The sequence below is a fragment of the Carassius auratus genome, chromosome 2, assembly GCF_003368295.1.
Source record: "Carassius auratus strain Wakin chromosome 2, ASM336829v1, whole genome shotgun sequence".
Lineage (NCBI taxonomy): Eukaryota > Metazoa > Chordata > Actinopteri > Cypriniformes > Cyprinidae > Carassius > Carassius auratus.
This window is the reverse complement of record NC_039244.1, coordinates 6,085,940-6,113,312: the sequence shown is the minus strand read 5'-3', so window position 1 is coordinate 6,113,312 and position 27,373 is coordinate 6,085,940. Positions and strand designations below refer to the sequence as shown.

Below are 27,373 nucleotides of genomic sequence, written 5' to 3'. Positions count from 1 at the left end.
TCCAGTGTTTTGGGTTGTTTATTTTTTTTAATAAATAACTCCTAGAAACAAAAGACAATGAGCATGATGCAAAAATGACTTTAAAATGCAAAGTGTGTATGTAACATGATTAAGCTTTTCAAAGCTTTAGAGAGAGAGAGAGAAAAGTAATCTTTCTTTAACACTGGTCTTTACTAAAAATAATATGAGTTTGTTATTCTGAAGTTATTCTGATTTATGAACAATGTTACAAAGGGACAAATAAAACAAAAAAAAAAGTGAAGTTCACATCTGGAAAATAGATCATGCACTGTAGACAAAGATTTGGCATCAGTTATAGAGAGAAATTCAGGACCTGAGTTTTCATTTCCTCATTCTTTAAACAAACCTAAAACCTGAAGATCTTTTCATATTTCTCCACATAATAATCATAATAAAAAGTTGATTGTTCCATGCACAGACATGATGAAAATATCTCTTGAACAGCATTCAAACTCAGATGTTACCAAGTCAATGGCATTTAAATCAAACACTTGACACATTAATTCACAATTTTTTTTTGATGCAATTAAAAAGATATTAAACCTGTCCATTTTAGATTGTTTCAACTCATTAATGTGCACTATAGAAGGTCACTAAGCCACCTGTCTCACAGACCAAAGAAAGGCAAAGTGAGCACACCAATACAAAGTCACACAGACTTAAAAATTATAATATGGTCTCAAATCATCCGGATTTCTGCAGACGACATAAGCATCTAGATGAAAAGCACCATGTGTGCAAACAGCAGTGGTCGGCTGCAGCTACCTACTACACCAGTGACAGGACACTCCATCCACAGGTTCAGAAAGTTTCCTCTTCCGTCAGAAGACACAAACTGACTCAAATAATTGTGCCTAGTCTTTCTGGATAACATCCTTAATGCATACTTGACCACATCTTACCTACAAAACCCGTCATCTAACTCAAGATCAGTTGTAACATTCAGAAAAACAAGGCAGATCTGTGGCTAAAAATCTAAACTGAACACTGAAATGATTTTGTCTCAGATTGCATAAAGTAAAAACTCAAGTTTTTACATACTGTACAGTTCCAAAACAATGCATAGCAACACAGGTTAATCGATCAAATGCACTTCCAAAAGGCGATTTAAAAAACACAAAAAGAAAATAAACGGAGTGAAGTTCAACTCTTCCATTCCTCTTGAACTGCTCTGCATTCAGTGTTGCTGGAAGATTGACACGTTCGTCCATTACTTGCCCTCATATTTGGGGTTGACCACCGTTGTCACAGCACTCTTGTAAATGGGGTTCTCGCCCTGGAGATCAACATGAGGACAGGATAATTAGATCAACTTTTAACAGAACTACACAATTGGCAGGTTAGGATGCTTCACAGCAAATGCAGTAAACAAACAAACAAACAAACAATTTTAAGAAATGAATACAAAAACCAGCAAGCAATACAAAAGGCAATATTTCTGTAATATTAATTGCACTCTTTAAATAAATAGCTCATCCAGAAATGAAAATGTACTCATCCTCAGATCATGAGATCTGTTTGATATGAGTTTGTCTCTTCATTAGAACAGAGGTATTTAGTAGTTTATCATTTGCTTCATCAGAACAGATTTGGAGAAATGTGCAATGAACGGGTGCCATCAGAATGAGAGTCCATCCCCTAATGTCCCCTCACTTCAAAATCAACCAACATATTTGTTTAATATAGTTTTGGACTCTTTTTGCTTGTAAACACTGCTTTGGCTGTGCATATTTCTCTCCTGATTTAAATGAGAACTTTTTTCACTGCTAAAATTAAAGAATTCTTAATGATGGATTGGTTTCTTACGAACACGCAGCTTTTCACTTCACAGGATGTTACGTGATGGACTGGAGTGGTGTGGATAATTGTGATATTTTTATCAGCTTTTCAGCTCTCATTCTGATGGCACCCATTCAAATTTCTGCAAAAAACTGCAAATTTCTCCAAATCGGTTCTGATGATGAAACAAACTTCTACATCTACATCTTCTACATTTTCATTCTTAGGTGAACTATTCCTATAAGGACCAAGAGTTCATAAAAAATGGAGTTCTGTTCTGAGGTTCTGTGTTTCACAGATCATAATTCATACAGGTATGGAACGACATGTAGGTGAGTAAATGACCTAAAAGTCATGCCCTAATAATAAGTGTACTAGAGTATATAAGTACAAAGGACAATATAGAAGTTGTTCATTTAATTGCTGTTAAAGTGATACAGATAAATAGACAGACAGAGAGGAAAAAAAACATATGTAAGCAGCAAAGAAGAGTACAGACTCAGAGTGTGACGCCCTTATTATAATTTATTAATAGGGCTCTTGTATATTGGGTTCTTTTGATAGGACAAGAAGAAAAGGTTTGAAGAGAGCAAGACAGAAGTGAGAAAAACAGAACTTAAAGACAGACAGGTGCTAGAGAGTCCACACCCCCACACCCTACCCAACATTACAACTAACTGACCTGTGCTTTACAGAAATGTAAAAAAAATAATTCTATATGTATATATAACATAAGTTACAGTTCACTGTTTTGTTAAATCTGAAATATGTTTTGCTAAATCATCACAATTAAAAGAACCACTTATACTACTTCAGTCTGTGTGCATTGAATTTATTTAATACATGAGTTTCACAATTTGAGTAGGATTACTGAAATAAATGAACTTTTCCACGACATTCTAATTCATTGAGAAGCACCTGTATATATACATATATATTAGGAAATATTACATATTCGTTTCATGTAGATGTTATTTGCGTTTAATAACTTTGACAGTTTTCTCTAGGCAACTGAAGTGGCTACATAAAGGCATGACTGAATAACTTAAAACAGATAATTGTAATGTAACGTAACATGTAACGTAAATAAAAGAAACTAACCGTGTCCCATCTGGCATTCATCTTCTCCTTCTCGAACTTGGCGAACTCTCTGCGGTCATGAATAATCATGAGCAGCTTCCAGATGAGCAGAAGTGCTAAACCAATCAGAACGATTCCTGCGACCACACCCGCAACGATGGGGATGATGTCAGGGCCAGAGGGACACTCTGTGAACACAGGCACGATGCATTAACAGAAACAAGAGAAATAAAGTTTCAACAAAAAATTATAACTCGAGACCTACTGGTACTTTTTTTTTTTTTTTTTTTTTTCATCCTCCACTTACCAAGTTCCTCTACCACATGGACCTCAACGGTGCTGTCGTTCTTAGTAGCGTAGGTGAAGAAAAACCAACAGTCATTAGCATCGCGCTCTTTGCAGTGATTGATGTATGGCTGGTCGTTGGGCTGAGGAAGTTCTTCCTTCTTCTTCTTCTTTACAAGAATGAAGTTGTTACATTGTTCGTTACACGTGTCTTTCTTTTCACCAGTACCAAATGCTCGGCACTGGACGCAATCCCTGTAAGGAAAGACACAGGCAAATATATTTCGTGCCACTAGCTGAGTGTAACAAGCCAGTCGTTCCTGTAAATAACTCACTTGTGTTCAGTACAGACTCCGGGGCAGGTTGGGCAGATTTCACAAGTTGGACCCTGAAACTTTAAGTCGGTACATTTGCACTGGCCGCAGTCGCAGGTGCCCCGACCGTTACAGATCTGTTTGTTACTGGCCAGACAGGTGGAGGTGTCCAGAGAGCAGTCGCACGCACTGCCCGTGTAGTTAGCGTCACACATACACTTTCGGCATTCACAACGACCATGACCTGGAAAGTATAGAAAGTTTGTAACTTCTCATCTGTGTAATCATGTACTGTTCCTCCACATACAGTATGTGAAGATCAGACTGGCGTGTTATTTCAGTGTCACGGTTCAGCATCTCCGTACCTCCGCAGAGCTTGTTGTTGGAGCGGTCGCAGCTGAAGTTGTCACACTCGCAGAACTTCCCGCTGTATCTCTCCTCAGGGTTGTCTCTTTTCTTGCACTCACATGTTCCACAAACGCAGTCCCCATTGTTGCTGCAGATGTCCGTCCCATTATCCATGCGGCAGTTCGCGTCCAGATCATCTGTTCTGACCTCGTCTTTACTACATTCACAAAGTCTGCCGATACGTCCCTCATTGCACCTGAACGCAAGCAGACACAGATAATATTACTGCCAGGTGGAGGTCTTGATTTGGTCTTGTATACAATGTTTGAATAATATTAACTAACCTGCATGCTCCACACTCCAGGGTACCGTTGCCGCCGCTACACTCCGAACTGTTCGGGATTCCCCCTTTATGACACGCACATTCGCAGATGAAGTTGAGGACGATCTCCACCTCCTCCGTGAAGCCCTGCGGCTTGATCTTTATAGTCTCTGGTTTGTCATTAGATGGACAGCCTTTAGCCGTGATCGATACTTCAAACATCACCTGTGACAAGAATCAAGAGCTTTGATTAGACTAGCAGTCTTTGGATTTTTACTCATGTTGTTTTAGGAAACTGTACCCAGTGGAAAGTAGTGAATATCTGATGAAACTGTCATAGATGCTCCATAAGGAGGATATTATTCTCACCTGATCCCCAATGGAGATGTTGGAGCACTTTCGTCCATTTTCTCCTTCTTGGCTCACTCCATTCTTGCAGTGGGAGACGTAGGAGATGGACACACCTTCAGGGAGCCTATTGTTCTCCAGAATGATCTCAGAGGACAGAGACTGAGAAAGAGATTTAGGAAAGGGTTATTTAAGAGTTTATGAAAATTTTTTTTTGGGAAAAACTTTTGTTCGGCATGGATGCTTTCAACTGATTAAAAGTGTCAGTTAATGCATTTATAATTTACAAAAGATTTCTACTTCAAATGATTTTTACATTCATCAAATATAAAAAAATAAAATCATGATTTCCACAAAATATTATGTTTTCAACTGTTTACTGATAATAACACAGCAATAAATTACGTTAAAATATATTAAATAGAAAACAGTTATTTAAAAAAGTAAAAAAAAATTACTTTTTAAAATTGGAACTCAAGATTTTAAATTATCTTTAACAACTATTACTGTTTTTACCCCAAACTGCATTGTCATATATCCACATATTTTTCTTGGTCAAGAACAAGAAAACTATTCAATGACTTTTAGCCTCTGCTCTCCATAATTATCGTAAGCGTGCAGTACATGCTTATGTTTATATGAAGCCTTTTTGAAAAATTTGTCAGTTTTGGTATTTTTAGCCCCATAAATAAATAAATGTATGAGAAACAGTTTTGCAACCTTAACACAACTTCAAGAAAAAATAAACCTACAGAGCTCCCGTTTATTTAGATACGTTCAGATACGGAACTTTATTCGTAAGCAGTTTTCTAACTTCCCCTTTTTGCCAAATAAAAATGTTCTTGATGATATATTAGACCTTCATACATCTTTGAAAGGGCTACGTTATTGCATTCTTTCTGGTCTTGATCAAAACTGTCAGATTTTTGGAGGAAAGTCTTCTGTTAATTTCCTTTACCAATAGATAGTTTGGTATTTTGCCATAATCTTATTCTTATGAACTGGAAGTCAGCAGCTCCTTCTCCTTAAAAAAATTAGGTTCCCAATAAAAGCCAAAACTTTTTCTAAACGTTTTTTCCTATTTAATTTTATTAGTTATTTATTTAGTGTATAATTATGCTCATCTGGTGTTTCCCTTTTTCTTAATTTGAATTAATGTATGTTGTATGTTTATGTGTATATGTATCTAGATTATTTACGTTATTTTTCTAATAACATCTAATCTAAGATAAACCAAATAAAGCAAAAAAAAAAAAACTTTTTAGAGACTTTAATCCTTGAGTTACTGAGATCTACTCACTTTATATGCATCAATAATCAGGTTTATCACATTGCCCGAGTCCGAGGATAGCGTTCCCACAGCTGACTTTGGAATGAGGTTTTTCAGCTCCTGAAGACAAATATAAAAACAGGGTTTTTTTTCCCCCATGCAGTATTTTATTTCCAGTAGTGTAACAGCATCAGACTTGCCTATTGATGTGGAGGCAAAAGATAGCTGCTTTATTACCTGGTAAACTGGATGGAACTCTTCAGTTACTGCAAAAATGGTCTGAATGTTGTTTTCACTTAATTTTTGAACAAGGTGTGCAATCGAAGGATAGTCCTAGAAGGGATGGAAATAAATTAGACCCCTTGACATGTATACTTTATGCAGTACTGACTTTATGCAGTTACACACACTTACATAGTAATGGCTCATGGTGTACATGTTATCTTGCAGATGGCATTTCCCATCATTAGGAAGCACGATGCCACCCAGTTTTCCGTCTCCAGCGAAGTGGAATCCAGCGTCCGTGGAAAACACAAGCAGACGGGTAACATTCCTCCAGCCGATCTGATTCTGAGGTACAAAAGGAACATAAATTTCAGTTTTAAGTTAGCAGGGTTAGAGGTCATGTCACTTTAGTTTGGTTACATGGCCACATCTACTTAGTAGACAGTGGACAAGACAATTGGTTACAAATCAATACTAAAAAACTAAAAAAACAACAACAAAAAAAGTTGGTACAAGTTTCGGCTGTTTTTTTTCCGATTGTGGATCTAATGACGTAGACGATGATGGAACTCCTTATATGAGCATTTCTCTCGGAAAAGCATGCCCGCGCACACACATTGACCAGAGGAGAGCAAGACCGCGCACATCAATATCATCGGCAACGCTGCGTAGGATTTGTTCGAGAATGCCTCCAAATAAGTGCGTTTTTGGATGTGAGGTAAAGTTTACCGTGTTCAGCTTCCCAAAGACCCCAGCGTTACACGAAAAGTGGATGCAGTTTGTTTTTCCGGGGCAGGAGCGTATCAAGTGCGTTTGTGTGTTCTGGTCATTTAAGTGACGAATGTTTTATAATTAAAGCCCAAGTTGACACTGGATTTGCACATCGTTGGCTATTAAAACATGGAGCCGTCCCTGTGATAAAAGATCCCATTCATGTAAGTACAATTGCATCAGATTTCTGTCTTTTGTTGGAAATCAGCACATAGGTGAATATATGTTAATGGAAACAACACGAAACATCAGTATTATAGCTCCGCTCACGGTACGCCTCCAGGAGCTCGGCTTTTTCTGGAAAGAATCGGAAAGCTGTATTTTCTTTTATAAATATGATAAAACTAAAGACTTTTTGGAGATATGAAGGATGCAGTACTACTCTATAGGTACTCAAGATTAACATGAGATTAGGTGAAACGGTGTATATTATGTACCCTTTAAAGTCAACTTTTATGTGATGAAAGTCGAGTCGAAGTTTAGCTTGGAGCTGTAGAAAACAGCTATATGACATGCGCTGCCCACATGGTTATTGCTCCTATAACAGCTTTGGTTCATTTTATTTCTCACAGGTGTCTGCTCTTTCTTCATCATATATAGATAAAGTAGCACAGTAAAGATTACATTTATATGAATGCATTCATAATGCAATTAATTTACCTGTACAATAAGCTGTTTAGAATGTGTGTTCTCCCGTTCAATTTCGAGCGTCCAGTAATATAATCACACATGTCTTGTGGACCTTTCGCAGTATACATTTATTTGTCCTTTTAACTGTTTGGAAATGTGGAGTGTAAATGTGGAAGTCTTTCAAAGAGTTATTATGTGCTCTCTATAGGACCGGCGACTAGTCAAGCTTAAAGGCCATTGAAGTCGACTAGTCGATTAGTCAGTGCAACCACTAATATATATACAAGTATAAATCAAAATAACGAACCGCACAGACAGCCACTTGCATGATGGCGTCGAACCCTCCCTCTGGTGAGTCCAGGTTTCCAGAGATCTGCTGCTTGCTAACAAGCTCATTAAACTGATATCCTTCTGAAGTCAAACTCAGCACATTTTTATAGCTGAACGGGCTGGTGCAGTTCTGGTCTGATGAGCAGGGGTTTAGCAGTTTGGCTGGTGTTGTGCTGATGTACGGCATGACAGTTTTCTCCACAAAGGAGCCAAAGCCTGGAAACATTGACAAAGAATGCAAGAAAAGGCGTTATGAATTTAGCAGTGCAATACAAATGTAGACAAATCCAGCGCGGATCCTCCTTAAGGTTCCTTACCAATCCTGAAGTCTGATGTGATCTTTTGCATTTCACTCATAAGGGCGGTTCCCAGGTTTTTAACGTTCTCTAAATCATCTTTCATTGAGTAGCTGAGGTCCATCAGGTAGTAGAGATCTATAGGATAATCCTCAGCCCTCTTGAATGTCAGATTAAACTTCTGAGCTTCACCTGGGTTGAAATGAGAAAGCATGTGATTAGACTAAAGGGGAGTGAGTGAGCTGATTATTCCTAGAAGGAGAGCATTACTTCACATGACATTCGACTTTATTACATGATGACCTAAATCTTTTAATAATAATTCCTGGAATTGAGGAGGAAGTGAGCAGAACCTGATCTGAGGTCTAGGGTGAGTTTCTGTGGTTGAATCTGGGTGATCTCGTCCGGCTTCAGTTTTACTCCATCCTTCGTGCGGTCGGATAAAGGTTTGTTCTTGTTGACACTAACAGTCCCCCGAGGATTTTGTATGTTGGCTTCAGAGCAGCCCTTCTTAATCAGAGCTTCAATCTCATCACAGCGTGTGGACTTCTGCTCACCCTGTTTCAGAAAGTCCTGCAGAAAGAGTTTGTGAAGTTTATTTTCACCCCCTAAAAAATAGCACCAGTTAGAGCACAGCATCAGTAATATTTAATCTTACAAAAGATGAAGCGGTTTTAAGGGACATATATAGAGAATTGTGTTCTTTTGAGACAATATCCCGATTGATGAATATCTCGATAATTCAATAACACTACAACTATGGTATCTCTATGGCAGGGATATTCAACCGACCCTTCGCCGGGAGTTCGAAATGTGTATCTTTCACATCACCATATTGCCCAACAAACAAACCAGACAAGAGAGTAGATTACAGCTGGTGGACTTGACTTGAAACGAGGTGTGTATTGACGTCTTTCCATGGTTGAAACAACATACTTTCTAATGCTCATTTATGATTATTTCATGTTATAACTAGTAAAGAGGAAGAGATGATTGGTTCACATGCTCTGTCTTGTCTCAGCGATGTATTTTTCACTGAGTTAGAACATGATGTGTGGCGTGAAAACACCACGGTTTGTTGGACTCACACATACTAAGAAAAGTCCCACCCCAAACTCAAACTGATGTTGGTGTGTTGGGCTAGTCAGGATGAGTGCCTGTTGAAATAATTAAGAAGGGGCAGTTCCCAACAGAGCTCAAGCCCCCCGCCCTGCATTACATGAAGTTAAGTGATAGTCCACTTCCTTCTTTCTGTAATGTAGTCTAAGATTGCCGTTTTAGGTCCTGCCACAGTCTGCTCCACATGGCAGGAACAGACATGATCACACAGGACGGTGACTCATATACACTGAGGGGGATGATGTGCTCAAGTTCCATTAAAATGACTCAAGAAACTGTCGGTAATAATCAGGGCTGCACGATTAACTGAAATAGAATCGAAAACGACAGAAGCTGGGATTTTCATTCGCATCTTTCAGAGGAGCACGGTTCTGTGATCAGCAGTAAAACTCCATCCGAAGGCCAGAGGGCGCACTTGCGATGGTGTTTATTTCGGGAAATGTTTATTTCGCTTCAGCTGAATAAACAGAAGATATAACTGCTTTTATTGATTCAATGAGAGTAATAAACACATGACTACGACAATATATGGTTTATCTGAGTTCTTATTTTATATTAAAATAAAGTATATTTATAATGCAGTGGCGTTATCTCCGCTTAGAATACTATTAAATATGTTGAAATATTCTTATCCTGTGTAAATCACAACACCTCACAGAAGGAATTGTTATGAATTGTCATTTGAATGACGTTATGAAGTGAATTTAGTAAAAACGTTAGTAAATGTGGTATTTTCATGTGCTCTTGGATGGATGATATTTACTACACAGAGCCATAATACACTGAGAAGCTACGCAAACTGCTGTCATTATCGCAAATGATTTCTTCGATTTCATAATTGTGCAATAAAATCATCTGCGATTTTTTTGCGTAACTTGTCAGTGAACTAAAGCCCTTTGTAGTAAATGCTGCTGCATCGGAAAGCAGGTGATGATGATTTACTGTTGATTACTAACAAAGTGAGCATGACAAATACGGCTTTACTAACAAAATGAGCATGACAATTGCATTCGATTAATTGTGCAGCCCTAGTAATAATAAACTACAGGCGAATAAAGGTGGGACAGGAGGTGGTGTTTTTTGGAGCAAGAATTGTTTGCAGAATCATAGGATATCCTCTAAAGACTTGGATAAACAAAAAATCTGTTTACAGGAAATGGTTTCCTCTTTACCTTTTTCTACTAAATGCACGGCCATTTTCATCTTTAATGGTTTTGTCTGAACTCACCTTGTCTATACACCAGCCACACTTTTCTCCGGCCTGAATGCATTCTCCACAGGACTGGGCTGAGGCCTTGGTGCACTCGTTACCATCTGCACACACACACACACACAACAAAAACATCCATCATTCTCAATTTCCTCCCACCATTAACAGGAAATCCAAATCAAAGAGCATTTAATAACTAACACCATGGGCAGCCATACACAATATGATTCTCTCTCATGAGAGAGTGGCCATACGCCGTACGGAGGTTATGTGAACTGTATTAATAATGGCATACTTACTGCCTTCTCTAAAGACTTAATGCAAACCATGAGGCCAGCACATTCAGAATAAAGCACACAGGACTGGGGGACATTCCTAGAAGATGATGTTGTGCTATGAGATTTTTTTTTCCGTAGATTTCACACTGCTGTCATATCTGAGATATTCCTGGAATGAAATACGCTGAAAATCTCTAACAGATGATCTGGCCAGTATTGCGGGGATTTTTTTTTAAGGCTCTGGCCTGGTGTGTATTCTGAGTGGAAATACTGAGTACGTGCGTGTGTGTGTGTGTGTGTGGGGGGGGGATAAAAATAAAAAATTAAAAATTTATTCTGCAAAGATTTAAAAAGAAAAAGAAAACAAAATAATACTTTGCTAACATGAGGTGAGGGCAACATCAAAGACTGCATTCAAAACAGTGTAGGAGATTTGGTTAAAAAGTATTTTTAGACAGAGCCGTAGATCACTGACAAGCTACACACTGTCACGTTCATTATCGAAAGGGGATGCATCTGCGATAATGAACGTGATATTGTGTAGCTTGTCAGTGATCTATGGCTCTAATCCCGCTCCATTTGAAGCAGGTGATGGCGATTTAGCGGTTAACACGGACTAGATGAGCGTGATACATCAAGTTCGATATATCATGTACATCAATATGTGTGAATTTGCATAGATCTGTGCAACTGTGTTCTCGCAGACATGATAAATCATCAGCACGTTACATTACGCTATTGCAGACCAAGTCGAGAATGGACAGCGTTACTATTGTAATATTATGTGCTTTTTACTATAGCATTTTCCCACCGGTGAATAAGACATGAGGTAATCTCTTCGTGTCACTGGTAAGCCTCTGGTCTACCTGTGCATGTTAATGTGTTTTGGAGGAGGTGAGGCTTTGGAGAGTGATTTGCAGGGAGGGTGGGATCTTATTCTTTCAAAGCTAGCCTCCCCAAAATCACTTACCCTTCCTTTAAAGGGGTCATATGATGCGGTTTCAATTTTTCTTTTGAGTGTTACAAGCTCTTGGTGCATAAAGAAGATCTGTGAAGTTGCAAAGACTAAAGTCTCAAATCCAAAGAGATATTCTTTATAAAAGTTAAGAGTCAACCACTCCTACCTAAAACGGCTCATTCTAAAATGGTCCCATGTTACTGTGTGTGAATATTTGCATAACGCCGTCCAAATGTTCACGCAAAGAAAGGTGACATAACTTTTATTCTCGCTGTTGCCACCAGCGCCATGTTGTGGACCAGTTTATGTGAGCGGAGTGGAGCATCAGCAATTTCCCCTTCCTGCTCCCAGCATTTAATAATCACTCCGCTCCAGGTTCAACATTTCCCGCTCATTGGAACACTAATGTGCAAACTTTTTTTCTTACCACGTGACAAATAATACATGTCAGCATTAAAAGGTATAACTTCTGTTTTTTTCCGTTACAAAAATAGTTTGTGATGAAATGTTTTTGTCAGTTTATTTTACATACGGACCGATGCATTTCTTCTAAAGATTTTTGCTCATTCAAAATCAGATAAAGATGAAGAAGTAACACTGTAAGATAAGATTTGTTTGAATGCATGATTGAGAGAGCAATTGCATGTGACTTGTTAAGTATTGTAGTAGCTTACTTGTTTAAATCATGCTTTCAGCCGAAAATATTCAGTATCTAGAAGGATCAAGCATCCTTGAGAACTATAACTTCCTGCTCAAAATGTACGCATTTCAGAAATACTGATAACTAATACAACTACAATACTCAGAAAAGCAGCGCATAGAGGAGAAACAATAATGTACAATGTGTAAAAAAAAAACTTAAACAACAAATACATTGCATTACAACAAATAATTATATTTTTCCCCTTTAGTCCACACAAACCTGCAGGGTTCCCACACCCACTTTTTTGACAGAAAATCGCCATGACAGTTTTTTTTTCTTATAATTTAAAATATTTTAAAATTGTGCAATATAAAATATATTCACAACAGAAGCATTTTCACTAGTGGCCTCAGACTTTTGAACCCAACTATATATCTGATGCTTTCCAAATCTGAAGTTCTTACCTTGTTGTGCCCTACTGAGTCCAAGAAGAAGTGAAAACAGGAGCAGCTTCACATCCATCTGAAAACACAATAAAAGGGGTCAACTCAAAACCTTTCATTCTTCTTCTGACTGGTTTGCTCTCTTGTTATTGTTGCCATTTGTTATGTTATTTATAATAATCATATTTTCTCATTTAATTAAATATGAAGCATTTTTGACTAAACCAATATCAGTAAAAAACACTGCAACACAGAGGAAAGGGCGTGTACATGTACCGTATGTGTTTATGACTTCTCAATGTGTAGGCAGAGTGTTGCAAGGTCACTTCCTGTTTCTCCTAGCACAAATGCATGGTCACAGTAAAACTTTCTAACGGTTTGAACAGAACTGCACACACAGATTACTTGTCTTCATTTAAAGTCACTGTACAGTCCCACTGCAGTAACCTGGGGTTAAAACTCACAACAACATACTGTCAAACATTACAGATCAAGTCAAAGCCTATTTATTATTACAATAGTCAGCACAGAGACACACAGAGCGTTCTACTTTGTGCAAGTCAGACAAGTACGAACAGACATCCAGAAAAAGAGAGAGACTCTACTTCCATTTTTGGTGAACAATGGTAAGACGATGAATCTGTTCTTCCTATGGAACAACCTCACTGATGAAACAAAGAGGAGGCTTTCCTTTTATCTCAATTTATCTAGAGTTCAGACATCAGTGCCAAACACAGCAGATTTGGCCTTCTTAGGAACAACAGTGTTTGCACTAACACACAATGCTGTTACTTAGCATCCAAAAAATAAAAAACACTTCAATCACAGACAAGCTACTTTTTCACAATCTAGCATGAGAAATGCACAATCAGCAGGGGCAAATCCAGCAAAACTCTCGCTGTTCTGAAGCAGAAGATACATGTGACATGAATTGTATCAACACAAACTAATATTTCTTTCTTCAAAACACAGGCAGGCATGTGTGCTGTAGAGACTGGATGGGTGGGTGAACTGCAGTAGACTCAACCGTTACTCTATCTACACACACACACACACACACACACACACACACAAACCTCAGACCTGTGAACACTTGAAGATAAGCAAACTATAATGCTGCTTTCACTGGTGCCGTTCATGTCGACAACAGATGTGTGTGCCGTAAAAGAGACAACATGAAGAACGGTGTGTGATTTGTCTTGGCATATTTACTCACGTTTTTCTTTATTTATCCTTTTGATGCCTCTATAAATTTACAACTTCACTCTAATTTAAAAAAATGCACCATTTGACATACAGTATTGTTCAAAATAATAGCAGTACAATGTGACTAACCAGAATAATCAAGGTTTTTCGTATATTTTTTTATTGCTACGTGGCAAACAAGTTACCAGTAGGTTCAGTAGATTCTCCGAAAACAAATGAGACCCAGCATTCATGATATACACGCTCTTAAGGCTGTGCAATTGGGCAATTAGTTGAAAGGGGTGTGTTCAAAAAAATAGCAGTGTGGCATTCAATCACTGAGGTCATCAATTTTGTGAAGAAACAGGTGTGAATCAGGTGGCCCCTATTTAAGGATGAAGCCAACACTTGTTGAACATGCATTTGAAAGCTGAGGAAAATGGGTCGTTCAAGACATTGTTCAGAAGAACAGCGTACTTTGATTAAAAAGTTGATTAGAGAGGGGAAAACCTATAAAGAGGTGCAAAAAATGATAGGCTGTTCAGCTAAAATGATCTCCAATGCCTTAAAATGGAGAGCAAAACCAGAGAGACGTGGAAGAAAACGGAAGACAACCATCAAAATGGATAGAAGAATAACCAGAATGGCAAAGGCTCAGCCAATGATCACCTCCAGGATGATCAAAGACAGTCTGGAGTTACCTGTAAGTACTGTGACAGTTAGAAGACGTCTGTGTGAAGCTAATCTATTTTCAAGAATCCCCGCAAAGTCCCTCTGTTAAAAAAAAGGCATGTGCAGAAGAGGTTACAATTTGCCAAAGAACACATCAACTGGCCTAAAGAGAAATGGAGGAACATTTTGTGGACTGATGAGAGTAAAATTGTTCTTTTTGGGTCCAAGGGCCACAGGCAGTTTGTGAGACGATCCCCAAACTCTGAATTCAAGCCACAGTACACAGTGAAGACAGTGAAGCATGGAGGTGCAAGCATCATGATATGGGCATGTTTCTCCTACTATGGTGTTGGGCCTATTTATCGCATACCAGGGATCATGGATCAGTTTGCATATGTTAAAATACTTGAAGAGGTCATGTTGCCCTATGCTGAAGAGGACATGCCCTTGAAATGGTTGTTTCAACAAGACAATGACCCAAAACACACTAGTAAACGGGCAAAGTCTTGGTTCCAAACCAACAAAATTAATGTTATGGAGTGGCCAGCCCAATCTCCAGACCTTAATCCAATTGAGAACTTGTGGGGTGATATCAAAAATGCTGTTTCTGAAGCAAAACCAAGAAATGTGAATGAATTGTGGAATGTTGTTAAAGAATCATGGAGTGGAATAACAGCTGAGAGGTGCCACAAGTTGGTTGACTCCATGCCACACAGATGTCAAGCAGTTTTAAAAAACTGTGGTCATACAACTAAATATTAGTTTAGTGATTCACAGGATTGCTAAATCCCAGAAAAAAAAAAATGTTTGTACAAAATAGTTTTGAGTTTGTACAGTCAAAGGTAGACACTGCTATTTTTTTGAACACACCCCTTTCAACTAATTGCCCAATTGCACAGCCTTAAGAGCGTGCATATCATGAATGCTGGGTCTTGTTTGTTTTCTGACAATCTACTGAACCTACTGGTAACTTGTTTGCCACGTAGCAATAAAAAATATACTAAAAACCTTGATTATTCTGGTTAGTCACATTGTACTGCTATTATTTTGAACAATACTGTACAAATGAACTTTCCATATTGATTTATAGCATTTAACTTGTATTTAGAATTTCCTATTGCATTGTGTTTTAGGGTTGAAGGCAATGTCCATAATGATTATGGCAAGAAAACAACCAGCACCTTCGTTTTAATTTTTTCCACCTTTTTTCTTTCAGTGCATGTAATTTATTCCTTGTTGCCTTATTTGTTATTTTATTTATTGACATAATTGGCACTTTAGCTATTTTTTTTTATTAACCATTTTACCTTATGTTTCACTTCTTTGGTAATAATGTTTTTGTTGTAGTAATAGAGCTGTTCAGTTATCCAAAAAACAAAGTTGCTAACGCAAGTTTAAAAACATAGGTTGCAAGCAAGCTGCTATAAAAGGACTACAATAGTTGTTAGATTCATTAAAAAAAATCATGCAAACTCACGCGGTTTCATAGTTACAGTCCTTTTTAGCAACTTGTTTAAAGAAAATGAAGTATGGATGATCCAATCAGGATTTTTGTAGCTGTTCACCGATAACAGGAAGCAGTATCTGCCAATGTCATGCCAAACCTCTCACTGTAGGTACGTTGTCAGCTTTAGATTGACCTTTATAGAGACCGGTGACCAAACTTCCCAAAGCGATTATCAGCCGATAGTAATTGAACGGTAGCCAATCAATCGGAGTGCCCCCTTAAGTGTGAGGTATTCCTGTGCGTCACACAGCAGCACTCAAAAATTGTAATTTTTTTCATGTTTTTAGGACTAAAAAATGTATTTCTCTAAAGCCCACTATATTAGCATTGAAACTAAAACAGAGAGATAAAAAGAGAACCGATGCAGCACAAAACACATCCTAATAGATTTATTTTCTTTCTATACAGACACACACACACACACACACGTGGTAAATATAAATGATGTAATAATCTCAAAGCCAGCAGTGCAGTTTCAGATCAGAACACTGACGACTCACTGATTGTGGTAAAAGACATCTTCACACCAACTTATTAGGTTGAATTTACACTACTGCTCAAAAGTTATTTCTGTAATGATCCTTCAAATATTATTCTACTATCCTGATTTGCTGCCAAATAAAAATAATTCTTATTATTATCATCATCATCATCATCATCACTGTTGAAAACAGAAGGCTGCTTAATATTTTTTTGAAACAAAGAAACAAAGATTTTTTTTCGGGAATCTTTGATGAACAAAGATTTTAAAACAACAGCATTTATTTCAAATCGAATTCTAAATTTATTTACTGTCGTTTAATGAATTTAACGCATCCTTTCTGAATAAAATAATTAGATTCCTTAAAAAAAAAAAATTGTTGATGAACTGAAGTATTCAAAGAACATTGTCTTGGAAAGATGTTTACAGTCATTTGCAGAAATTCTTGGAACCCTTTGCATCTCAAACCAGTGACATCATAGTCAATGAAGTTTCAGATATTTGCTCCTCAGAGTGACCTCACTGGTCAATTATTTGACAGTTTCACATTTACAATTCTCACTGACACAGAGGAAGGGTAAGCTACGAGACAGCTGGCTCTACAGTCTGCCGTTTCATTCTCAGCCGTTCTGTGTTACACTATCTTCAGAGAGAGTATGGTGTGTAGGAGAGACAGAAAGCTTCTCAGTTCTGCCTTGTATGCTTTCCCCAAGGCTGTGTTGTGTCAAGGCCTTGAAAATGCAGCCCTGGAGTCTCTATATACAAATATGTGTGTGTGAGAACACTCCTTCATCTGCCTGGAGCTTCTTTGATTGTTACTGTTCCAAAGTCCTGCCCACATTAAACAGATTAATTACAGCTCTACCAGTTCTCTGCCTTCGGGCGTCACATTTTCTTGGAAATGTTCTGAGAAGATAAAATTATGTGTGCAAATCAATTCAATCTTTTTGAGTTCTTGGAAAAATAAAAGTGAAAAACAAAAAAAGTGTAAGTGAGGTGTCATTCATGTCAATAGCACGGTCAAAAACTGGTCGATAGTTCAAAATACCTATATAATACATAAAATATCTACCTTTAACTTAAGTATCACTTTCAGTTACTCCATACTGAAACTCATTCAGTAAGAGCACAGTTCAGATTTGTCAGGTTCAAACCAGTAACTCACTCAAATCTCTTTTTGAATTATTCATTAAACGAATAATTCATTCAGGAATAAGGGGAGGTTTACACAACAATGTTTACAGCCAAAAACGGGAAACTTTTTAAGCATTTTGATTGTTCCGTTTACACATCAATGGAATTTTGGGGACTGAAAACGTGTTTCAAAGTTCAAGTTTTTGAAAATGGCGCAGTTATCGTTTCCGTGTAAACACCCAATACGGGAATATTTGAAAATGGTGACGTTATGCGCGCGCATAGTATATGTTAGCTATGTAGGCACGCGGAGTACATGTCTACTTTTAAGGCAAACATACACAACAATGGCGGAGTATATGGTACTGTTGTTGATGCTCAAGAGTTTGCTACAACAGTGGACAACATATAATCATCACTTCCCTACAGGTACTGTTTACTAACAAGGTGACGGCGCCAGCTACTGGCCTGGCAAACATAATACAGCGCTTTTGTCCATTTTCGTGTATGTGTGTAATCATGAATTGTTTTCAAAAAGTTGCTGTGTATACACAACGGAAAACCTTTTCCGTTTTTGACTACACCATTGTGTAAACTTGGCCTAAAGCCCCGTTCACACCAAGAACAATAACTATAAAGACAACGATATTAGCATCCACACAAGCGAACGATATCGTCTGTTTATTCTAAGTGCATTTGAGTCTGCCGCTTTACATTCTCGTGCTCGTCACAGCAGGATGGGTGTCAATGTTTATATCATTCATCACCTGGAAAAAAATTGTTCTGAAAATGATTCAAACGATATCGTTTCTCTGTGCCTTTATCATTATAGCTAGGGGTGCTCCGATCACGATCGGCCGATCGTTAATGCGCATCTCATCAGTAAAGCCGGTTTTCTAATCAGGGATTAGATTAATTCCATCAGGTGCGTGATTTCACATAGAGCAGCTGTTACTTCACAGAGCCGTTGTTAACTGAGAAAATGCGCCAAAAAACGCTGAAAATGAAGTGGATTTGCGCATCTTCTCTATTAACAACGGCTCTGTGTAGTAACAGCTGCTCTATGTGAAATCGCGCACCTGATGGAATTAACAGCTGATTAGAGAACCGGCTTTACTGACGAGATGCGCATAACGATCGGCCGATCGTGATCGGAGTACCCCTAATTATAGCTGTGGTGTGGACTCTGCTATTGTTTTTTTTTTTTTACTATATCTTTATGGTTATCTTTTTAGTTATAGTGCTTGGTTTTAATGAATCTTAATACTATAATGGTCATGCTGAATGTTTTTGATTCACCAAAAAGAACCAGCTAATAAAAGTCTTTCAATTGCATCTGTTTCAATACAGACTGCAAGCACCACTAATACAAGCACATAAAGATGTGAAAAACCTATATGCCTCTCTTACAGCCGGAGCTTCAATTCTGTCTTTGCTTTAAGGTTTCTTTTACACATTAATTCTTAAATGGCTTTTCTCAGTTATCCACAACCTGCTGATTAAAGTAACTGTCAAGACAAACATGCCACAGAGTGACCATTAACCCCCCTACAGCAGGACAGCCATTTCTGTAATTAAACTGCCTTACCCTGCCAACCCCCCTCCATCACACACACACTGCTAAGTGATTGAGCTTATTTACCGACAGAGGATGACCGACAGACACTGAGTAGGGAATATCCACCTCCAAAAGAGACTCAGACTTCATTGCATTGAAGGTACAGAATCAGTTTTAAGAAGACCTGGCTTTTGTTTTTGTTTTTTTAAGTACTAGAAGCAAGACATTGATTTGCCCTTAAGCAAAAAAAATAAAAATTGCAGTATTAACAATTGGAGCAGCCAGACATAACGCCAGGCAAGAGAAATTATTTTGTCCTAAACCCAAACCCCCTGCATTAAGCTTCTACTCACTGAGCATCAATGTGCCAACTGAATGCTATGAAAACATACAGTGCTTAACAATTTATTAGACCACCTGTCATAAGACAAAACAGAAATGGTTGAGGAATCTGTCCAAAAAAAAAAATAATCTAAAAAGGTTATTGTAATTTTTGGACTAAATAGTATGTATTCACATAATAACAAAAATGGCCTCCTTTGCCTTTAAACTCAGCTCACATGCTTGCTGCCATTATTTACTTTTTGAATAATCGGGTATCTGAATAAAAAAACACTTTAAAGCACTTGACAATTTTTTGTTGCCTTTCTTTCACAGATAACAGCAATAATTATATCATGGCATTAAAAATAGCTTACTACCGTTACTAAAAAGCTTACATATAATGGAGGTCTAACCAATACAGATAGCTACAAAAATTGTTTTGGTTATTACCAATACTGTTAGTTAAGAGCAGCAGTGGCAGAACCCTTACAAAATTGGTTAAAAACCTTATATACATTTGTTAATCACTAGGCTATATAGTGAATATAGTTTATATCTCTAGATCAAAATTTACAACAATAAAGATAAAAGACGAATAAAATCACAGTAGTTTTGCAGGAAGACACATTGTGAGCACTTTGATCACAGTTAGTCTCATTTTTGCACCGAGGACGCACACACGTATCTGTAAAAGTGCCTGACATGCAATCCATTGCACTAATGCATCAGCTTGAAGCGTAAAATAAAGATTTCTCATGTTTTGGGCAGGTTGGATCACATACTTTTCCTGCAGGAGCTCATTCGGTTTCCACCAATATTTGCATATCTATAGATATGCATTATTCAGTGCTGTAATTTTATGTGATAATAATTTTCATTATCGAGAATAATCGATTAGTTGTTGCAGCTCGATGATGACCATTTTTTTTTTTTCAAAGCCCTGCCCCAATCTCAGCTCATTGTAAATGTGTCACACCAGAAATGAGGACAGGAAGTGAGTCAAAGGGCAGTCTGGGCCGCAGCATTAATATTAGAATCAGACAAGCAGCTCATTCTGACTCCATCTCTCAAACACCTTTAACACCCACAATGACTTTTATCAGTCATACAGATTCACAACAGCAGGTTACACGACACCATGGCATAATGGCAGACCCTGAACACCTACAATAAAGTCCTAATGAAACTCTGATATTTAATTCTGTATTATGAATACATTTTAGTCTGTCCATGCATCACTCATCACAATGAATCCTCTTCAATCTGCATCACAGAGTCATTAAAGTTGTATGATTTGAACACAGACTCTTTATCCTGTTGCCTTTACATGTTCAGATCCAACCTCTTTCTTATCTTTTGTGGTAAAAGACTATGCTGTTTATAATGGAGCATTACTCAGACACAAACGTGCACACACATGCACAACATCACACACAAGAACACAGGAGGAGCCACGGTCTACCACCTCTGGCTCTTTTTATACCACAGTAAACAGTTAAAATCCACTCGGTCCAAAAAAAAAGAAAGTGAAAAATGCTCTAGTGATTTGTGATAAGAATTTTCTCAAATCTTTGAATAGAGTTGGTAATTTCAAAAGTCCTTATATAGGAAATAGGAAGAAATGACTAATTATTACTGTTTTTGTGCCACAGTTACGTTTTATTATGTACGGAAAGCACATACTGTACTTCTCCCACTCTCTACCTTACAAGCACACACACTTACACACGGAAACATACTTGTGCACAGTAAACTGTTGTAAGCTCTGCTGTGACAATTTTATCAATAAAATAGCTCAATAACTTCAAAGCTAAAATACGTTTCTCAAAGAGAGGTAATAATGGTGCTGTTCTTGAAACAGATAAACTTACATTTTCAATATTAGTAGAGATGCTGACTCTGCTGCCAATCACTGTTGAGAGATAAACAGACTTAGTATAATTCACACCCGCTTTCTCTCTCTCTCTCATAACTGCATTAGTCTGCTATCAACGGTTCAAGCCTCCATTGCTAGGGTCTAAATGACGTTTTGGAATTAGCAACGGAGGAGTTAGATGAGATGCATAAGAAATTAAGTAATTAAAGGACAAAAACCTGATGAATGTCTTTAAATACATAGAACAATATTTGAGCTGTGGTAACCACAGTATAAGCAGAATAATTGACTCTGGTTATTGAATTATTAGAAAATGCAAAAAAAGAAAAAGTAGTAATTATTCAACTGACTGTCTCAATAATCTTTTACTTATTACATTATAATTATTAAAAAATAATAATCAAAAAAAATATAATAAAAAACTATTTTCCCTGATATTTCAACTTTCAACCAAAATAACAGCTACCACAGTTACTGTTACTGCTAACCCATAATCAATATGGACCTTCATTTAAAGTGAACCAACCTTTGAATTCTTTTCTTTTGTGGAGGCTGACACCAAGTTCCCATTTTTTGCAGCAGCAGCAACAGTTGTAGTAACAATAGCAAAGATTGTGGTTACCATGTTTCTATAAGGGTGGGTTCTGTCAGAATAGGAGACAGAATACACCAGTCTGAACCTTAAATCACATACATGTAAAGTACCCTAAATATTTTATTTATTTAATTTTTTGATATTGCAGGAATGTGCTATTTTCAGTCAGCTAAGATTAATTAACGAGCAAAAGAGTCCAACCAAAGATAATATTCAGCTGGTCACGTGATGATGGCCAGATGTGGCGACCCGCTCTAGGCTACTGATATGACTTAGTGTACCTTTAAAATATATTTCAATTTTTTTTTTATGTCGGAAACCTTTAAATGAGGAAAAATTTACTAATGCAGCTTTAAGACATCCGGCAAATATACAAAATTCTTCCACACGATTACGTGACCTGAATATAATTTTCGATATGAGAGTTTAATGCCGTTTCGCGGCGGGATATTTCTTTGTAAAATTGGGCCGAAAGCACTTCACAGCGCTGTTCATGTCTAAAGCCATTTTCAATTTCTCCTAACGCATCTCAAATCACGGGCACAATGCCTCCAAGCATATAATGCAGTCATATTTAGCACTGTTGCAGTAACAATGCAAAAGTTCACAATATGATCACAATATGATCCTTTAAGTGTGTTCATATCAGTTCATATGAAGTCAATGGTGGTCTAATGTCAGAAACAGGATCGTGAAAAAAAGGCCATATCATTTAGACTTCTAGGGAGTCATATTTACACAAGCGACTACCAAAAAAAGCATTTTTCAACCCCAACAGCCCCCCTCGGACCTTTTCTACCAGGACTAAAGCAGTTAACTAAGTTAGTTGACTTGCAAAAGACGTTGGGGACACACACGACACACAGATCCAAAACAACAGACGCCTGGGAAAGACATAGCCTGAAGGAACACTATTCGCATATGATCTGCGAATCAGTTCTGGGGCAGATCCACGTCTGTCCTTTGAAGTGCAATGGATGGGACATCCCTTCCCGAAGTTCTTAACCCAAGATGACTCTCCAGATCAAACCCTAAAGCTCAAACCCCCTGGCTTACTCTTAGATATAATGCATTTGACAAACGGTGCTGGCACTAAGGTTTGTTTAAACAAAAAAAAGTGATATTTTGACGTTCCTTACCTTAACAAGTGTCCGCGACTATTTAGCAAACTACCATGCGTTATTTTATTTATTTTAAAATTGCATTTGCAATGGAATAAACCTCCTGCAATGTTCGGATAAACAGTACAGTTTCTCGTCCGTGTCTGTGGAGTCTTTGTTTCGTGGCTACTTTGAAATCAGCTGGTTCAAAAAAAAAAACCGAAGAAAAAACCCACTGAAAACACGCGATTCCCTTGCAACCAACAACGGGACAGATAAATGGCTAAATGAGGGCAGGTAGTCCAGCTCGCCGTTCCTCGTCCCGGCCTGTCCTGTCTTGTCCTCTGACCAGATGGTTAATGTGTTTGTATCTGTGGTCGATGGACTGTGAGACGAGTTTGCGATAGCAAGCCTCTCCCTTCCTCCTTCCACAGGAAATAAAGCTAACACCGAACGTGAACAAACTAATGGATTCTGATTCAATGGATTCATTAAGTGATTTGATTCTTTTGAATCATTTTACAAAACGATTCATTCGGAGACTTTGAACTCAAGCGGCTAGTGTTTTGTATATTATGAACGAGTCATTGAATCAGTACCCGGGCATATTACATTTACATTTATATTTATGTTTACATTTATTCAATAAGCAGACGCTTTTATCCAAAGAGACTTACAACTAAGGAATACAATGAAGGGATTCACCATAAAGAGACAAATAAACACAGGAAGTGCTTGTAATGCAACATTTCAAATATTGTTCAGTACAAGCTAGGGAGGGATTAAGGAAAGAGAAGCAAAGTTGTTTTTGTTTTTTTCCTTTCATTTTTTTTAATAGGCTATTGGGATGCAAGTCAGTTGTTGACGAAAGAGATGAGTTTTCATCTGTCACTAAAAAATTGTCAGGGATTTAGCATTCTTGATGGGAGAGGGAACATCATTCCAGCAGCCGGGGAAAAATGTTCTGGAAAGTGATTTTGTGCCTCTCTGTGATGGTACATGAGGCACCGCTCACTTGTAGATCTCAAGCTTCTGGAGGGGATGTAGATTCGTAAATGGAAATAAGAGGGTGCTCAGTCCTTGGCTGTTCTATATGCAAGCATCAATCTCTTGAACTTGATGTGAGCCACAACCGGAAGCCAGTGCAGGGAGATAAAGATAGGTGTGACACGGGCCCTTTCGGGTTCCTTGAGACCAGTTGTGCTGCTGCATTCTGAATCAGTTGTGACTGAATGTTTGAGAAAAATCGAGTTCAAGTTTTCTGAAGTTTCCAAAGCATTATCACAGAGCAATGTTGCCTCTTTTCCTAATAATAATTAAGAAATTAATAATTAAATAATAATCAATAATTCACAATATAGCTTTTTTTATTTTAGCGTTTTCATTATAAATAAGAACAGATGAAAAAAAGTCAGATCAGCTTGAGAAAAGAGCAGAGGAATGGTACTCTTCTCAGAAAACGTTCAAATAAAGGTAATTAAACATCTAAAATGACTGCATCATTACACAACTCGACTATTGTCTAAACAGTGATAAGAACTCATAGTATTGAGGAAATGTCAAGTTTATGGCAGTCAAGATGACTTTCCTAGCCATGAGCAACTAGTCGTATTCTTACTCATGACTATTGCATTGAGCTGAACAATGAGCAAACAGGGTAAAACGCTTAATGCAACAAAGGCCTGATACTCTAAAATAACCCTGACTCTGTGATAAGCAGTAACCGCTGTGGGAAACACCACCTGACTTGCAAGCAAACAGAGCCTGAAGGTGTGAAAATACTTAAAGCATTTCCTGTTCAGAGAAACTTTACATTACTGTTCTTTAATTAATCTCATGTGTGAGATTCAAATATGATTCAAAAATGCTATCTCTCTCTCACACATACTCTAAATATAAACAAAACTGGATTTGTACATAACATTAAACAAATAATTCTTGTGAAACCTAGAGCTAGCTGACAAGCTTTATCTAATATCAATGCATTGTAGATGATATATCGCCATATTCATTTCTTAAACAGGAAAAACTATCAAAAATGTTTGGTTTACAGAAAGTTTTGGGGGAAAATAAAGAAACATTTTCTGGCTTTGGAGAATGTTAGAACGATGTCTGTTTTGGATAATGGAACTATTAACTAACATTATTAGAACGTTCCCAAAACATACAAGAACAGAACATTCACTGTTTGGAGGAAGTTCCCTTAACACTGGCAATATTTTCCCAGAACGTTCCCTTAAGGTGTTTTTTATTCTGATATTATTTACCCTGTTGTACATCAGGAATCATCCAGCAGTCCCGTGGTCCCATATAAACGGAACAGGCTATTTTAAAAGCAGCCTGTTTGGTGGTTACTGGTTTATCTGTGGCAAAATCTTTAAGGAAGTGGGACCTTGGCGACATATTCTCAGTGATGAACTAATAATGCAATCACACAGTACAAACTCAGTGGTCTAGAAGCGGTTTGGATGTGAAACCGCACCATGCTCGTTCACATAGGCAACCTTGTTACCACGACGACAGCACAACAAACTTCACAATTTCCGCTCAAAAAAATTCATGTTCTGCCTAACTTCCCTATTAGCGAAACAATTCACTTGAAGATTCTGATAAACGGATATGCGGTCATTCCTTAGATTAACTGTACAAAACTTTATATTTGGCTTCACCCGGATGTGGGAAAGCAACGTTCAGCTTCGGGAATGGAGATTACGCGCATGATAGTGCCAGGAGTCGCGAGGACCTTATAGAGCAGCGCCATCTAGTGGCAGAGAAACAGATACTGCCCGACCTCGAGGCTGAAGGAGCATGAGAAACAAACAGAAGTCATTCGCCTCAGTGTACCAATGATTTTGAAACTGTTCTGTCAATGTCGCTTTATCAAGTCAACACAATAAAATCACACTGGCAATAATTAAAATTATAATATTATAAAGTAAAATATTTATTTGAAGGTAGAATTTAATCTAAAAAAGCTGAAAAAGTTCAACTGTTTTCTGTTCTATTGTTCTAAATGTGGGTTTAGATTATTCTAAGTCGTCCTATCAAACAGCAGCTGGCTTGTAGACCTAATGCATTTTAAAAACCAATTAAAGACAATTCTTTAGATATTATCGATGAACAATAAGACTCTTATTGCAGAATGTACCCAATATTAGTTGATAATATGCATTTAAATAAACTGTTTATACACAAACAACACTTTCTCTGTATAAAGATAGTTATTTCAAACAAAATCTTTATAAAAACTTTATTAACTTCGCTCTTTGGAATGTTGTTGTTGTTGAGAAATTCATAAATCCAGTTGGTCAAGATGCCGAGGGACACAAGTCTCATCACAAAACTGTGAGTACAAAACAGCCACCAGACAGATTGGACTTCATAACATCAAGTGAAATTGAATTTTTTTTTTTTTTTTTTTTTTGTAAAAGTCTGTGATGAGAAGCCAGTTGAGTCACTTCAGTTCCTCAGAACACAAGAACTATTACAATTAAGAAAAATACAATTTCATTTTAAATAACATTAAAAAAGTGAGCTGTTACACTAACAGTTGGATTTCTCTTACCATTTAAAGTAGTTAACACTTTTATTACAATCTAAATATAATTCTCAGTGCAAAATGACAAGTTGGTTCATTTGAAGAGAAAAGTTTCTGGTGAATCCTTCAAAAAGCTGCTTTCCTGCTGTGTGTGAAATATACCCAGATGCCTTTGTCAGCACTTGTCGTCTTGTCTTTCTTAAGCTGTGCTGACAATGTTTAAGAACATGGATCAGTTTGTGCATTTTACATCCTTCAAACAGAATATTTCCTTGGGGAGATGGTCCTACATTAGCGCTCTGAGATGCTTCATTTGCTTTGTCTCCACTTCCATTCCCAGACGTTCCCAGAGTGAGCTTCTCCCCAGCGTCTCCTGATCAGTCTAGAAGACACTGTTTTCACAGATGGTCTGCAGACACTGTGATGTCATTCTGAAATATGATGTCACTCGATACCATGGCAACACAAGTTTACAGACATGTCACATGCGCAGCTGAAAGAAGATTTACACACTTGACTCTTGGAACGTCATATGAACTGTTGTTTTACAATATATAGAGTGAGGATGGACCAAATAAAGCAGAAGAATCTCTTTCTAGCTGCTTAACATTGAGAAAGACATCATGCGTATTAGATTTTACATATTTAAACCCTTTGACCTGTATCATGAACCTGAAGTAGGACTGTAATTTTATAGTTTAGCCATCATTATAATAAATATTTGACTGCAGAA

General features: G+C 37.6%; 1 protein-coding gene across 4 annotated transcripts; it reads right to left on the bottom strand.

Moving 5' to 3' along the window:
- LOC113114124 (integrin beta-1-A-like) lies at positions 1–23,546 on the bottom strand. Of its 4 annotated transcripts, none has more exons than XM_026280901.1 (17): positions 23,142–23,546; positions 21,403–21,443; positions 12,692–12,749; positions 10,367–10,452; positions 8,373–8,592; positions 8,041–8,211; positions 7,701–7,939; positions 6,182–6,337; positions 6,005–6,100; positions 5,798–5,887; positions 4,519–4,659; positions 4,172–4,374; positions 3,845–4,083; positions 3,501–3,723; positions 3,188–3,420; positions 2,902–3,068; positions 1–1,297 (listed from the first exon to the last, which is right to left on the bottom strand). In XM_026280901.1, the coding sequence occupies exons 3-17, from the start codon at positions 12,747–12,749 to the stop codon at positions 1,232–1,234; spliced, it is 2,388 nt and encodes a 795-aa protein (XP_026136686.1). In that variant the 5' UTR covers positions 21,403–21,443; positions 23,142–23,546; the 3' UTR covers positions 1–1,231. The 4 variants fall into 4 exon arrangements, with proteins under 4 accessions (XP_026136686.1, XP_026136695.1, XP_026136677.1 ...); XM_026280910.1 differs by lacking the exon at positions 21,403–21,443 and adding an exon at positions 12,947–13,008; XM_026280892.1 differs by lacking the exon at positions 21,403–21,443.
- Positions 23,547–27,373: the final 3,827 nt, after the last annotated feature.

What these genes read in the sequence shown, in the direction of transcription:
- LOC113114124 (XM_026280901.1), bottom strand. Translation starts at nt 12,749, where the DNA reads ATGGATGTGAAGCTGCTCCTGTTTTCACTTCTTCTTGGACTCAGTAGG. An exon ending in CTGGAGTGTGGAGCATGCAG is followed by an intron (nt 4,084 to 4,171) that starts GTTAGTTAATAT and finishes GCTTGCGTTCAG; the next exon opens with GTGCAATGAGGGACGTATCG. An exon ending in GGAGTCTGTACTGAACACAA is followed by an intron (nt 3,421 to 3,500) that starts GTGAGTTATTTA and finishes CTTTCCTTACAG; the next exon opens with GGATTGCGTCCAGTGCCGAG.